At 38.6% G+C, this 14,344-nt stretch overlaps 1 protein-coding gene across 1 annotated transcript; it reads right to left on the bottom strand.

The window, feature by feature from the left end:
* Positions 1 to 10,429, bottom strand: LOC127856086 (kelch-like protein 10). The gene is made up of 8 exons (XM_052392076.1): positions 9,427 to 10,429; positions 7,180 to 7,330; positions 5,781 to 5,928; positions 4,845 to 5,014; positions 2,891 to 3,029; positions 2,018 to 2,150; positions 608 to 699; positions 1 to 296 (listed from the first exon to the last, which is right to left on the bottom strand). The coding sequence occupies exons 1-8, from the start codon at positions 10,240 to 10,242 to the stop codon at positions 146 to 148; spliced, it is 1,800 nt and encodes a 599-aa protein (XP_052248036.1). The 5' UTR covers positions 10,243 to 10,429; the 3' UTR covers positions 1 to 145.
* Between the last annotated feature and the right edge of the window lie 3,915 nt (positions 10,430 to 14,344).

Genomic DNA, 14,344 nt, shown 5'->3' with positions numbered 1-14,344 from the left:
TATGGTTTCGATCTTTATTTATTTTAGCATAGCAACAAAAAGAGTCCAAATAAAACGGAACTTGTATATCTCACATTTGCGGAATAAAAAACCACAGGATTTCGCTTTACTTAAGAAGACAAAATCTTTTCACAAAAACTCTCGTCTATTCGTTCAATTTGGCGGTATGGAGCCGCGACTTCCTTCCGCGCTCTGTTTCACGGTCCGTACTGATGTAATCGAGGATGTTGGGCAGGCCGGTAACCACGCATGCGCTGAGGGCGCTTCTGTAGATGTTCATGTCGGAAGCATCGTACCTGTAATGTAGAAACATTGGGAAATTTATAAATTAATTGCTCTGTGAAAATGGGGTTAAAACATGTGACGCCACTTTCCGCCTAGATTTGATTTTCGTTTATATAAGACTTTTCTTAAACAAAAAAATCTATAAAAGCGGAAAGTGTCGTCCCTGATAAGCCTGTGTAAGCGAAAATGGTTGACACTGATAAACCTGTGCGGCACATTTGGTGTGATACTTAACGCAAATGCATTAAGCCCAGTTGTTTCCTTATTACTTAAATTAAAGCATGTTCATTTGCTTGTGTCGGTAGATCTCTGGATTACCTACCATTCGTCCGTACATCCGTCATAACATTCCACGTTGAAAATAGTCGTCATGCCGTTAAAGCCTCCAATAACAAAGATCATGTCGTCAAGCACCTGAAACATACAGATCAGCATAAGGCACCTGAAAGAGGCAGAAGAGAATCAGTACTCACTCAAAAACCACGTCATGGCGCATATGAAATACCGTGAACAAAAGCATTATGTGAGAGTAATAGAGAATAATCAAGCAAGCACAAGATGAAGAAGAATTAGTAAGCAGCCGAAAGACACAGAACATAATTTAATCAAGAACCATCAAGACACATAACAAAATAAAACACATAAAGAACAAATATAAGAAACAAGCCCCTGAAAGACGCACATCATAATGAAATGCACGAAAGTCGAAGAACATAATCAAAGACGCATTACATAATGAAGCGTATACAAGCCACGTTCAATAATCAATCAAACGAGCGACACATAACATAATCAATTACGTGAAAGACGCATAACATATTCACGCGTGTGAAAGACACATAACATATTCAAGCATATGAAAGACACATAACATATTCAAGCATATGAAAGACACATAACATATTCAAGCATATGAAAGACACATAACATATTCAAGCATATGAAAGACACATAACATATTCAAGCATATGAAAGACACATAACATATTCAAGCATATGAAAGACACATAACATATTCAAGCATATGAAAGACACATAACATATTCAAGCATATGAAGACACATAACATATTCAAGCATATGAAAGACACATAACATATTCAAGCATATGAAAGACACATAACATATTCAAGCATATGAAAGACACATAACATATTCAAGCATATGAAAGACACATAACATATTCAATTCAGCATATGAAGACACATACATATTCAAGCATATGAAAGACACATAACATATTCAAGCATATGAAAGACACATAACATACTTAATGCCATGCAACACATACGATATAATCAAACATCACGATCAATCACCAGAAAGACACAAAACAATATCAGGCAAATATGGAACATAATCAAATACCTGAGAGACACACATGTAGCGATATACAACATGAAAGACATAAATCAGGATCGAGCGCCTGAAGACATAGAACAAACACAGGAGTCCGAAACCCGGAAAAAATAATCAAGCAAAAATAATCAATAAAAACAATATAATCAAGAATATGAAAGACAAACAACACAACAGAATCAAGCTTGCGTAAGTCACGCCCGAGGCATCAAGGGCGCAAGCGGAGTATTCCTACCGTAACATCGTAACTATTTTTGCTAAGCCCACGCATTTTTTTCTATTGAAAAGAAGAACACACTAATCGATGATAATCAACACGTTAATGTTACTTCTTATATAAACTACATTGCATTAACCTTATAAAAGAACATTACCTCGAGAGCGAAGTTACTGCGTGGGCTGTACATATCAGCAACAGGTGTCCACGTGTTTGTGACGGGGTTTAAACGCTCGCCGGAATTCATCCGTGATATCCCATTGAAACCTCCCAGTGCATAGATGTGGTCTCTGCAGCACATATGTATTAAACTCAAATGAGCCGAGCACCGAAAAAAACGGGTTTTAATGCAGGTGCATGCAGTTTCATCATAGGCCTGTGCAGTCCGCATATGCTACTCATGGGCTACACGTACTTTTCGCTTTTATTGTATTTTTTGTTGAAAGGAAGTCTCTTCTTAGCGGAAATCCAGTAAAGGTGGAAATTGTCGTCCCTGATTATCTCGGCTTTTAGAGGCCCGACACAATTTTTACTGCGACTCGCGTTCCGCCTAAACTGGATTTTGGCTAAGAAACAATACCATACAAGCGGAAAGCTTTTTTGATTAGCAAGTGAGGACTGCACAGGCTTATCTGGTACGATACTTGACGCACATCAATTAAGCCACATTTTCCCAGAGCGAGGTTCAAACAGGTATTTGTAATTTGCATCGATGGAATTTAAATGTTGTAAAGCCTTGTAGCCAAGCGGGCATCAAATCATTACTTGTCTTTTGTCTTTGGTTACAACTAATATTTTTTACAGTAGAAATTGCGAAAAAATAAAATCATTAACATAAAAATAAAAATATGTACATGTTGTTATACAAACATTCCGAAATAGACAGTCTCTTCAAAACAAAAATCGCACTTAGGTGGGAAGTTTCGTCCTTGATTAGCCTGTGCGGAAAACTGCACGGACTAATCTGGGACCACGCTGTAAGCACATGCATCAAACCCGCTTTGCCTAGTGCGAGACTCTTAAAATGCACCTGTAGGCGATGACCCCGACGCCGCTCCGTCGGTTCCTCATAGGTGTGAGCATGGTCCACTGGTTGGCCCGGGGATCGTAGCACTCGGCGTGACTCAGGCATTCCGCCCCATTGAAACCGCCACAGATGTAGATCCGGTCTAGAGGGTAGTGTAGATAATGATTTACATGGCAAAATGGTTCATCGTATTGACGATGACAAAATACAATGAATACATAATAGCAATAACAATGATGATGTTGAGAATATTGACGACGATGATGCGGATGTAGGTATATTGGAAGATAGAGGAAGCGGAGGAAAATCAGCAGAAGGAAGAAGAAATAAGTAACGGGAACCAGAGGGGAAGTAAGAGGAGAAAGAAGAAGAATTGGTTGATTTTGATGATTATAGTGATAAGATGGATATTTGGGAAAGGGGGAGAAAGAAGAGAAAGAAAAATTACCGACGAGGAAGCATTTAATGAAGATAACAGGAGGTGCGGGAGAGAAATGATGACGAAGGGGAGGAGGATGAAAACGTGAAAAAAATGGCGAGACGAAGACAAGAAGGAAACGAAAGATGAATGGTTGCAGGAGAAGAAGGAGAAGAAGTAGGTCGAGGTTAAGTGGAAAATGAAATGGGAGAAGAAATAGGAGTAGAGCAAGGAGGGTATATTGAAGATGAGGGCGGGTAAGAAGAGGGGAAATGGGATGATGAAGATGAGAAAACAAAATGGAAGAGGATGAGAAGTAAGATGACGAGGAGAAACATTAGAAGGCGATGAAGGAAGATGAGAAGGAGGAGGAAGAATAAGAGGAGCTGAATGAACTGACTTTTTAAAATGAAAAACGGAAATATATACGCAATTCCTTTCAAACCTATGTTTATGACCACTCCGCATAGGTTCTGTAAACAAAAATACTATGTAACGAAAATTAATATAATTAAGCTGGTCAACGTTAATTGGTATATAACATGTATACTGAATGGCATTTGAATATGTAATTGCTTATTTTCAGAAAAACGTGAAACATATGCGCTGCGATTTACTTTCATAACGTATTGTTTAATAGAATCGTCCGTACAACTTATAATAGAAATTAAATCAGTATAGCAAACAATAAACATAGCCTGCCGATAACAAACATATTTAAAATATTAGCGAACAATTTAATGTTATTTAATAGAATTACGTGAATATAAACGCCTGATAAGGCAACATCTTTTATATATAAAACGGACATACTTTTCGACATATGTTGCAGCTCTTTTGTACAGCTATTTGAAGTACAAAATATGTACTTGTTCACATATTGTTTTGTTGAACTTTCATTTTACATGCTCTACGTGACTCATTCATATACATAACACTGCATATACATAACACTGCACGCGAGTTCAAACATTCTTAATGATAAGCCTCCACTGCCTTGCATGCTATTTGTATATCTGGTGAACTAGACAACATAGTAAAATTGTGCATTATATCTAATTCAAATCATTATGGTAGACATGCACGTAAGTAGAAGTAGTAAAACTTGAAGTACTTAAGGTTTCATGTTACTGCTCAAAATGATGAAATGATCATGCTAATGAAAATGATTGATAATTGATGCTGTTGCTGCTGCTGATGATTGATGATGATGGTGATGGTAGTGGTGGTGATGATGATGATGATGATGATGATGATGATGATGATGATGATGATGATGATGATGATGATGATGATGATGATGATGATGATGATGATGATGATGGTGATGATGGTGATGATGATGATGATGATGATGATGATGATGATGATGATGATGATGATGATGATGATGATGATGATGAGGATGAGGATGAGGATGAGGATGATGGCTTTGGTTGTAGTAATATTGGGATTTTTGGAGGTGATGATGAGGAGGAGGAAGAGGAAGAGGAGGAAAATTAGGAGTAGGAGGAGGTTAACTGCTCTAAGCACACTTACTATCATGACACGCTGCGCTGGCGTCGCTTCTCTGATGGTTCATGGGCTGGATAAGCGACCACTGGTTCTTCCGGGGGAAATAGCGCTCGGCGGAGCTCTGTCTGGTGTGGCCGTCATATCCGCCCAGGGCGTAGATCAGGCCGTCCAGCAAGGTGACGCTGACGTAACACCTATCGTCAGGGGCAAATGCGGCATAAATTTCTCGCGAAAAAAAGTAAAGGTGCGTGTTCAATAAAATATGAACTACGATGTGACGATTAATATAGGTACCGTCTCCAGTCGCGAGGGTTGGATGCAATTATGTGAAGGTCCTTATTTTTTAAATGTTTAAATGTGTACAGTGTACAAAACAGCCTAATCCTATTTTAATGGTGTACCCATGAAAATGTGGAAAAATTATGATAAATGTTAATGGCAGACAACTCGTATAGTTTCTGAAACGAACCGTGTTTTCTCCCTTTGAGGATACTCTATAAAAAACATAAACAGGTACAATTATTGTGTTGCTGTTTTTTGAAAAATTTCAATCTAACGCAATATATGTGTGAAACGTTAGGACATAAAATGTGTGCTTACAATGCAATACAAAGCAAATGGGATGAAAAAATAGCACTTTAGCGCAGATAAACAAATGAAGTACCATGCACTGCAACCCAACGAAGTAACATAGATTACGATATATCGGACCGGAAAATAACTTTCTCGTAGTGTTATGTGACAGGACCAAGCACAATGAAATCCAATGAAAACACTCAATAAAAAACTAAAACAAGTGTGTGTCCATTATCAGAAATACAATGGCTTCAACAAAAGGTAAGTATTCGTATACAGTTAGGAAGGAATCCGGTATCTTGCGTCGCATTCAATGGTGTTTGTCGTGACACAAGAAGTTAAACCTAAACCTTTGAAAATCTTTCTAAGCATTTGTACGCTCACCTTTTCGCGTTCATTGGTGATACCTCTGACCAGGTTTTATTGATGGCGTCAAAACAGCGGACGCTGTTAAAATACTCCATGCCATCAAAACCTCCAATGATGTAGATCATGTGACCAATACAAGCGGTCCCGTGGTAAGCTCTTGGGCCTGTGGATATACAATATACTGGGGTTTAAAGGCACGTGCGTAAAATGTCTTGCCCGATTAGCCTGTGCAGTTATCTAAGTAGGATGACACTATGCTTAAATTGGATTTTTGCTAAGAAGTTACTTCCTTTAAACAAAAAAATACCGTAAAGCGGAAAGTTCGTCACTGATAGGCCTGTGCAGGACTGAACAGGCTAATATGAGAGGACGCTTTACGCACGTGCATTATGCCCCTGGTTTTTACCAGAGCGAGGTTCGAATATCTTTTACGGAATGGTACAAAACAAATGCTCCACATGAGGCGCAATTGGTTCAGTTTGATTGCCCTATATCGAAAATGAAATGCTGCGAAAAGTTCAAATCATATAAAAGAACATAAACATGTGTAGATGTCCAGCAAATGTAAAAATCACGTTATCTGTACTAGCAGATTATGTGGCAGAAAAAAATATCCATAAGCGAACACAGTTTTATTTGTTCGTTGTGATTCGTCTTTCGTAGTATTTCAAAGGTAACAAGTGTTCCATAAATGTCTTGAATCTGTTCAAATATATTTTTTAATATCTCAATGACGTCATGTTCTTGTCACTTGCCACTGTTTTGATACATATTGAAGTATGTAATATTTAAATACATTTATATAATCCGTGTATAGGATCTTCATTTGCTGCTCATCTTTTACCTTAAAATATAATCATTTCCAACTTCATGTGCAAAATATTTCAGGGTAAAGCAGTAATCAGTGGATGCCACTATACGGAGTTCGAACAAAAATGGCACTTCGGAAATTGCTAGATTTCGGAAAACCCCACTTTACTAGCGGAATTAACCAAACCAAAACAGTTTACAGTCTTTTGAAAAAACTACCCTTTTAACCATTGGTGCATAACATGGGTAGACCTAAGCGTTATTCATAACCACGGATTAGATTGGGGTTCCCCCCCCCCCCCCCAAAAAAAAAAAATGTGTGAAGCGGGCCGTCATAAGCAGACCGTCTATTAGACGGACAGCCAAACAGTCGGAAAATCGAACTTTTTGTTATTAAAGCGTTTAATAATATATAGTAATGGGGCACCTACCCTAGGTTCTTAAATATATGCGATACTATCTTAGTATGACGATTAACAAATAGTGTGCCTCGTTCAGGAAAAGTTAGTCATGTTCTTATTGTACTAATCTAGGATGGCACTTAAAGAACATGCATTAAGCCCAGTTTTTGTCCGAACGCGACTATTAAAAAAGTGTGCCTCACCCGTGTCCATGGCGTCAGACACGACCCATTTGTCGGCGCGCGTGTCGTATGTCTCTACGATGTTCGTCGGCGATCCCCCGCTCCAGCCGCCGACGACGAAGAGCAGCTCGTGTGGGACGCGTGGTCGGGCAAGCGGGCTGGTGAGGTCGACCTGCAAAATTGGCGGCGCAGGATGAGAAACCTATTTAAATTTAAGCAAATAAAAGTCTCGCTGTGGGAAAGCGGGGCGTAATCCATGTGCGCAAAGAGTCGTCCCACCTTAACATGTGCTGTCCGCACAGGCTCACCAGGCACCAGGCTGAATTTTATATAATAAGAGACTTCCTTTAAACAAAAAAGGCGAACAGCTCCGTCCTTGATTATTAGTTATGGTTCGATGTAATGAAATCAAAAGGTAAATTAGATTATGTTAAGTTTAAAAAAGATTATGCGTTTAAGAAATATATTGATTGTGTGTATAATGATTGCAATAGAAAAGCTCTGACAATATTTAGTTTTCACTCATAAGAAATTGAAACTCGTTGATTACATTGCGAGAGAAAACATGAAAATGCAAACTGTGTAGCTGAAGCAGTAACATGGTTTAATCAGAACATCACGTGTCATGTATATTTACGCGTTGTCGACATTAAAAATTATAGCAAGTATATGGTCAACAAATCGTTCTACATTGTCAACAAGGTCACATCAAATCAAAATTTATTTATTGTCGGTATGAAAAAACATGAATTTTGATTTGATTTGATTTGATTCCTAAATATGTAGGTTTTTTTTTTAACATTTATTGGATTCGCTTAACCACTGAATAAAGTGTATATTGTCATTATAATGGTTCTTATAAAACAACACAAAAACATTTATCGAACAATGATATACAATTTTATCAGATGCAATTCAAGGAGACTCAAAATTGTGAAATATCATGGCGGAATTTGACACACGAAGTTTAAAGACGCTATACAATATAAAATTTACCGGAAATGGCGTCTGGTTGTTATCAGTGCCCATTTCATTTTAAGTGTTAAAATGTCATTGTTTTTATTGTAATATCAATTTTTGGTATGCTCGCAATAAAAAAGAACCATTGAATGATCTAATCTCTAACGAAATAGGCTTTGGCGTTGAGTTAGAAAAGCGTTGTACTTTGTATTAAGAAAAATAATGGAAAGCGGTTCACTCCCTATCAATGTAGTTGTTTTATTTCTGAATTGCGTGTATTTTTGAACTGAGAATATCAGTCTCGTTTTAGTGAAACTAAGCGTAATGCATGTGCGTAAAGAGTCGTCACAGATTTGTCGTCCCAGTCGTCCAAATTTGTCGTACCAGTCTCCCCAGATTAGTCGTCCCAGTTGTCCCAGATTTCCATGCCCAGCCCTCATATGCAATGAGTCCTGTTTTTCTAAACCTTGGCACATGGTATTTTGAGTGCAGAGGGTCAAACGTATATTTCGTGGAGTGTGTTTCCTGCAGATTGTCTTGTATTTACCACTGTACATTTCCTTCATTGTGAACTATGTTTGTTGGCCGACTCCGACGGGCGAGTTGCTGGCTGTCGTAAGCAGGCTGACTGACAGAAACTCAAACTGTTTAGTATCGGCGCGTTTTTGAAGTCACAATATCAACATTTACCTGTTAAGTGAGTATTAGCGCCACCCTATAATTATGATAATTAAATGGCTTTGTTGTGTGCTGAACAAAATCCATGCAGCCAATATGTTGACGGGGGGCGGACATACCGTAAAACTGAGCGGCATAATAAACTGTGGTGGCATACACACGATTTGAGAATGATTTCTATGAAATTGTCAATAAGGTAGATCTCTTATCGTTAAGTTATCGTGTATATTCTCAAATTTTATAGGAAATAATAAAAAGAAGCTGAACATTTGAATGAAAGTAGAATATGTTAGTCATTGTACGCGTGCGGGAATTACCTGGTTCAGCCTCATCTATATTGGACGATTTGTATTATACTGTAAGCCTTACTCTTTGTAATGCATGTGCGTAAATTGTAAATCCCAGATTAGCCTGCTCAGTCCGCACAGGCAAATCTGGGACGACACTTTTCCGCCTAAACTGGATTTTTGCTTAAAAGAGATTTTCTTTAAACGATAAATATCATTACAGCTGAAAGTAACCTCCCAGATTAGTCTGTTCAAACTGCACAGGCCAATCTAGGACGACACTTCACGCATATGCGTTAAACCCCATTTTCACAGAGTGAGGCGGCAATTGAAGGGGTCTCACCGCTTTATCCTCTTCCATGTCAAGGTCATAGAGGAATTTGAGGGTCTCGATGATGATTGGCTTACACTCGTCTGACTCCTTCACGTAGGGGTGCGTCTTGACTTTCTCCACGAAATACTGCGTGGTCAGTAGACCGAGACGGATGGAGCGCATCAGTTTAGGGATCGAACTCTTGCGACGCTCGGGCTCCCAATCGATCCAGCGTAGTACGGCGTCGAAGACCAGCTCTTCGTTGCGGACATTAAGTTCGTCGTGTGAGAGAATGTCGCAAAGTTCGTTGGCGGTCAGTTGCAGGAACTCACTGCTATCTTTTGCAACGGTGATAAAGTCTTGCATTAGCACCCGGAAACTGTTGCGCTCGAGATTGTGACAGAAGTAGGCCTTCGCGAATTTGTAAATGCCGATGCAGTTTTCAGGGGTCAGTTCGGAGGTCAAAAAGTCGCAGCATGCTTTAACCACGCCCATGACGTTAAATTGATCCGCAGCCGGCAAGAGGGCCTCAACGTTATCAGGTCGGACTTTGATCTTTAGCGTATATGCGTAGTCGATAATCATTTTCATTATGTCGGCGGAGACGCCCGGAATTACGACTTCCCGTCTGTCGGTGTGGAACAATTCGTTCGTAAATAAAGCCCGGAAGTATGGGCTGCATGCGGACATGATGGCGCGGTGAATGGGGAAGCTTTGGTTTTCTACTTTAATCAAGGCGTCTGTCAACTGGCCGGATTGTCGCAACTGGTTGAGAATTTTACACGGGTTCAACTGAAAGGCCACTTCCGCGCCGTCGCTATCAGATGAACTTTCGTCCCATTGCATAATTCCGGCACTGCCCTCAAAGCGGGCTTCCCACCCCTTTAATTTAGCCGAACCCTTTTTCAAGGGCGTCCTTGCGTTAATTCTCTTTTTGATAAATATGTTCGAAGTTTTTAATTAATCTGAGAATGAGAAATAAAATCGTTGAGTGGTGTTTCCATTGATGTGACGTCAAGAATTGCGTAGCAACAGCGTTGATACCCACGACGTTAAACGTCAGCAAGATCTTTCAACGGCATACATTTAACGTCGGGAGAGAAAAAACTTACCATGTGTTCTTGGATAAGTATTTAGCAAAGTTCAAAACGGAAAACACTCGTGTTAACTTTTAAATGCTGATTTGTTTTGCTGAAATATCTTACGAGACGCGACATTTTCCATTTTTCTTCCGTGTAACGCAAGAAAAAAAAGAAACTACCTTTTGACGCATAATTTTATCGGTATTCTTAATTGTAAAGCGATTGTTGTAGAATTGCATAAGGAAGCATATAGAGTGATCAAACCGCAAGGCACTTTTTTAGAATTGAGACTAAGGACTAGAGGATGGACACGAAACAAATCGTTTACACGAAAAAATGTATTAGTACATGCCTTTCAATCTTTCTTATCAAAAGCGCTTGTTTTCTGTGTTTATAACGATTTGTTATCAGTGTAAATGACGCAAATAAAATCATACCCAGCATTATGGTCTTCGTTCTGCAAAAAAACACTGAGCACAAATGCTTGTGCGTTTAGCGTCGTCCGAGATTAGCTTTCGGGGTTCGCAGAGGCTAATCTAGGACGACACTTTCCCTTTTTATAAATTTTGTCTTTAAAAGATGTCTCTTCTTAGCGAAAATACAGTTAAGGAGGAAGTGTCGTCCCTGCTTAATCTGTGCGGACTTTACAGGCTAATATGAACAAAATTTTAAGCAAATGAATTATTAAGCCACGTTTTCCCAGAAGGATGCTAAACTATTGTATCATTTTATTTGTTTGATACTTTCGCTTATCCATATTATATACAGTCCTTAAGCAAATATCTGCAGTTTCTGCCTTCTCTCAATATATTGAAATCATTTTTTAATGCAACCGACGCACTTCAATATAATTAAAAAATCGATTTCAGTCATTAGACATATGTGACTCGTTCTGAGAAATTGGGCTTCATTAATGTGTGTAAAGTGTCGACCCAGATTAGCCTGTGCAGTCCGCACAGGCTTATCAGGGACGACACTTTCCGCTTTAATGGTATTTTTAGTTTCAAGTAAGTCCCTACTTACCGAAAATCAAGTTAAGACGGAAAGTGTCGTCCCTGATTAGCCTGTGCGGATTGCACAGGCTAATCTGGGATGACACTTTACGCACATGCATTATGACCAGCTTTCACAGAACAAGACACATATTATTAACTATTGAATCGAGTATGTCCTTGGTTAATGACATGGTCCGATTGAGCACGCTTTCTGATTGTGTTCTTGACATAGATGCAGCATAAATTGGTTTTCCTTGTTTATAAATTAATTAATTTGATGCCAATGATCAGTTAACTGTGTATTAGTTAGTTTAAAATGATAAACATGTTAGTCACGTTAAATTTATGCTTTTGCTCAGGCATGTGGTAAGCGCGACAAGCCATTTGCTTTCCGAACAGATAAGCCAAGCCAAGCGTTTTAAACACACGTTAATGATCGTGACAAGTATTAAAGAAGCCATACAGCGAGTCCGTCTTTATCATGTGGAAAATGTTTAGAAGCTGTTATTATAAATACTAATAAATGTCGTGTAACACATTGATTATTAAATTATCGTACTGTATAATAACGTCCGGATTGCTGTGTTCACCAAAGAAAATAATTAAAAAACACACAACTAAATGCATATTTTACAAGAAAATAATTGCTGTTATGAAAAGTTAACTAAGCAAATAGCGCTATAATTGTAGATGTATATACAATTGCCGGTTGTTTTTATAATATGTGTATTTGGAACTGTATGGGGTCCTTCCGCGCCTGAGGCTGTATCATGTGAGGACTCGGAAGGTGACCCAGCATCCCTATCTAATTTATTTATGAGACACGAAAGTTGAGACGACTTGTGAAGTATAACTGCTATTTCCAATTTGTGTTTTTTATTGAAAGATATTCAAATGTGTGAATTGGTCTCGTGTATTTGTGTGTGACATGGTAGGCACCAGCAGCTAGTGAACTTCAAGATCTCACCAACAGACTCTATGAAAGAGCAAGATCATACAGGATGGAGGTCAGCTCGGACAAGTCGAAGATCATGGTGAACAGCACGACCAACACCAGCACAAACATCACCATGAACGACAAAAAGGAGAAGAAATGACCAGCTTCAAGTACTTGGGCGCAACCCTGTCCAAGGGTGGTAACAGTACCGCTGAGTTCTAAATAAGATGATGGCCAGACTGAGCAGGTTTTGGAGGAATAGTTCCATCAGCTTCCTCACCAAGTACAGGCTCAACAATTCCCTTGTAGTCTCCAGCCTACTCTACGGCTGCGAGACCTGGACGCTTCAAGCGGACACAGAACGCAGGATACATGCATTTTAACATAAATGTCTCCGAAGACTGCTCCGCATCTCCTATACGGAGCGGAGCACAAGACAAACGAACATGACCGGAACAGGACTGCAACACTTGTTGGTCCACAAGAGTCTCTACTGACGACCGTCAAACGACGAAAGTTTGTTTGGTTTGGAAACGTAACCAGGCGCGACTCTCCGTGCAAGACTGTTCTCCAGGACACGCTAGAGGTAGGTCGACGTCATAGCCTGCAGATGAAAAAAGGGGGTTGGATAATGTAAAAAAAAAGTGGACATCCCATCCCATGGATCAATTACTCTCAGCAGCACAAAACATACCTGATGATGATGATGATGATGATGATGATGATGATGATGATGATGATGATGATGATGATGATGATGATGATGATGATGATGATGATGATGATGATGATGATGATGATGATGATGATGATGATGATGATGATGATGATTTCCGGAGCACCGGAAACCACACCTGACCCGATAGGGTGGCCACCAAACAAACTCACATTGATTGATTGATTGATTTTATTTGGTAAACATAGGAACATTACATAGTTACTACATAATGCAGACAATATAAAATATATTATCACAGCAATATACATAGCAAACCATGGAATGCACATACAATACCAAGGATAACACAAAAAAGAGAAAAATGATTTTCACTTATTTCCATTGTGGTCCTTGATATTGGTGGCAGTAACCATGAAACAGTAATGTATTAGATATTTAATAATGTATATGTATCAAATATGTACTGTTTAATAAAGTATATTACTGATTAAGAATGAATTAATATAATCACATGTTCATTATTATCACAGAAGTTGCATAAGAAAGTTACACACTGCATATGTAGTTAATAAACACACTTTGTAGCATACTATAAGTTTAAGAATAATTATGAGATCCTTGCATCGTATTGATCATAAGACTTAAAAATGTATCACAGTATTTTAACAGAACATAAAATTCATAATAAAAATTATACTATAAAAACCTATAAAGACTCTTAAAACTGTTTCTTGATGGCACCCTTGAAATTGATAGGTTTAGCTACATCCCTGATGTTTTGAGGAAGATTGTACCATAAACAGATACCATTATATGTAAATGTTTTAGAACCAAAACTTCCTACTCTTGGTTTGGAAAAACGACCAGAGTCTTCAAATGTAAAATTTTCAGCAAAATGATCAGATTCTGGCTGAGCTACCATATTAGACCTAGTACAACAATTATGTACACCAGACACTGGCTTAAATTTCTCACCCATATACCACATGCTGCCAAAACAGAAATTCATCCCGGGTCGCTTAGGTGAGAATGGCATAAATTTATAACTCACTGCGCTGACCGGGCAGCCTTTATTACAGTGTGCTCATATGTTAACTGTGCACTTTTAATATGTGTGTAACTCAAATTTTCGATCTTAAGTTATAATGAAAAATATATTTACATATTCATTCAGCCTTTTTCATAAAGGCATTTTGCGCTCCAGTATCCAGTTATTTGACAGGTTAAATAAGTATGCAAACTTATCAATAACAGA

This window comes from Dreissena polymorpha, chromosome 13 (assembly GCF_020536995.1).
Source record: "Dreissena polymorpha isolate Duluth1 chromosome 13, UMN_Dpol_1.0, whole genome shotgun sequence".
Lineage (NCBI taxonomy): Eukaryota > Metazoa > Mollusca > Bivalvia > Myida > Dreissenidae > Dreissena > Dreissena polymorpha.
The sequence above is the reverse complement of the archived record's forward strand: the minus strand, read 5'-3'. Positions and strand labels throughout refer to the sequence as shown.

Coding starts and splice junctions, on each gene's coding strand:
- LOC127856086 (XM_052392076.1), bottom strand. CDS start 10,242: ATGCAATGGGACGAAAGTTCATCTGATAGCGACGGCGCGGAAGTGGCC. Junction 7,331..9,426: donor ACATGGAAGAGGATAAAGCG/GTGAGACCCCTT, acceptor CCAATTTTGCAG/GTCGACCTCACCAGCCCGCT. Junction 5,929..7,179: donor GTCTGACGCCATGGACACGG/GTGAGGCACACT, acceptor GTATATCCACAG/GCCCAAGAGCTTACCACGGG.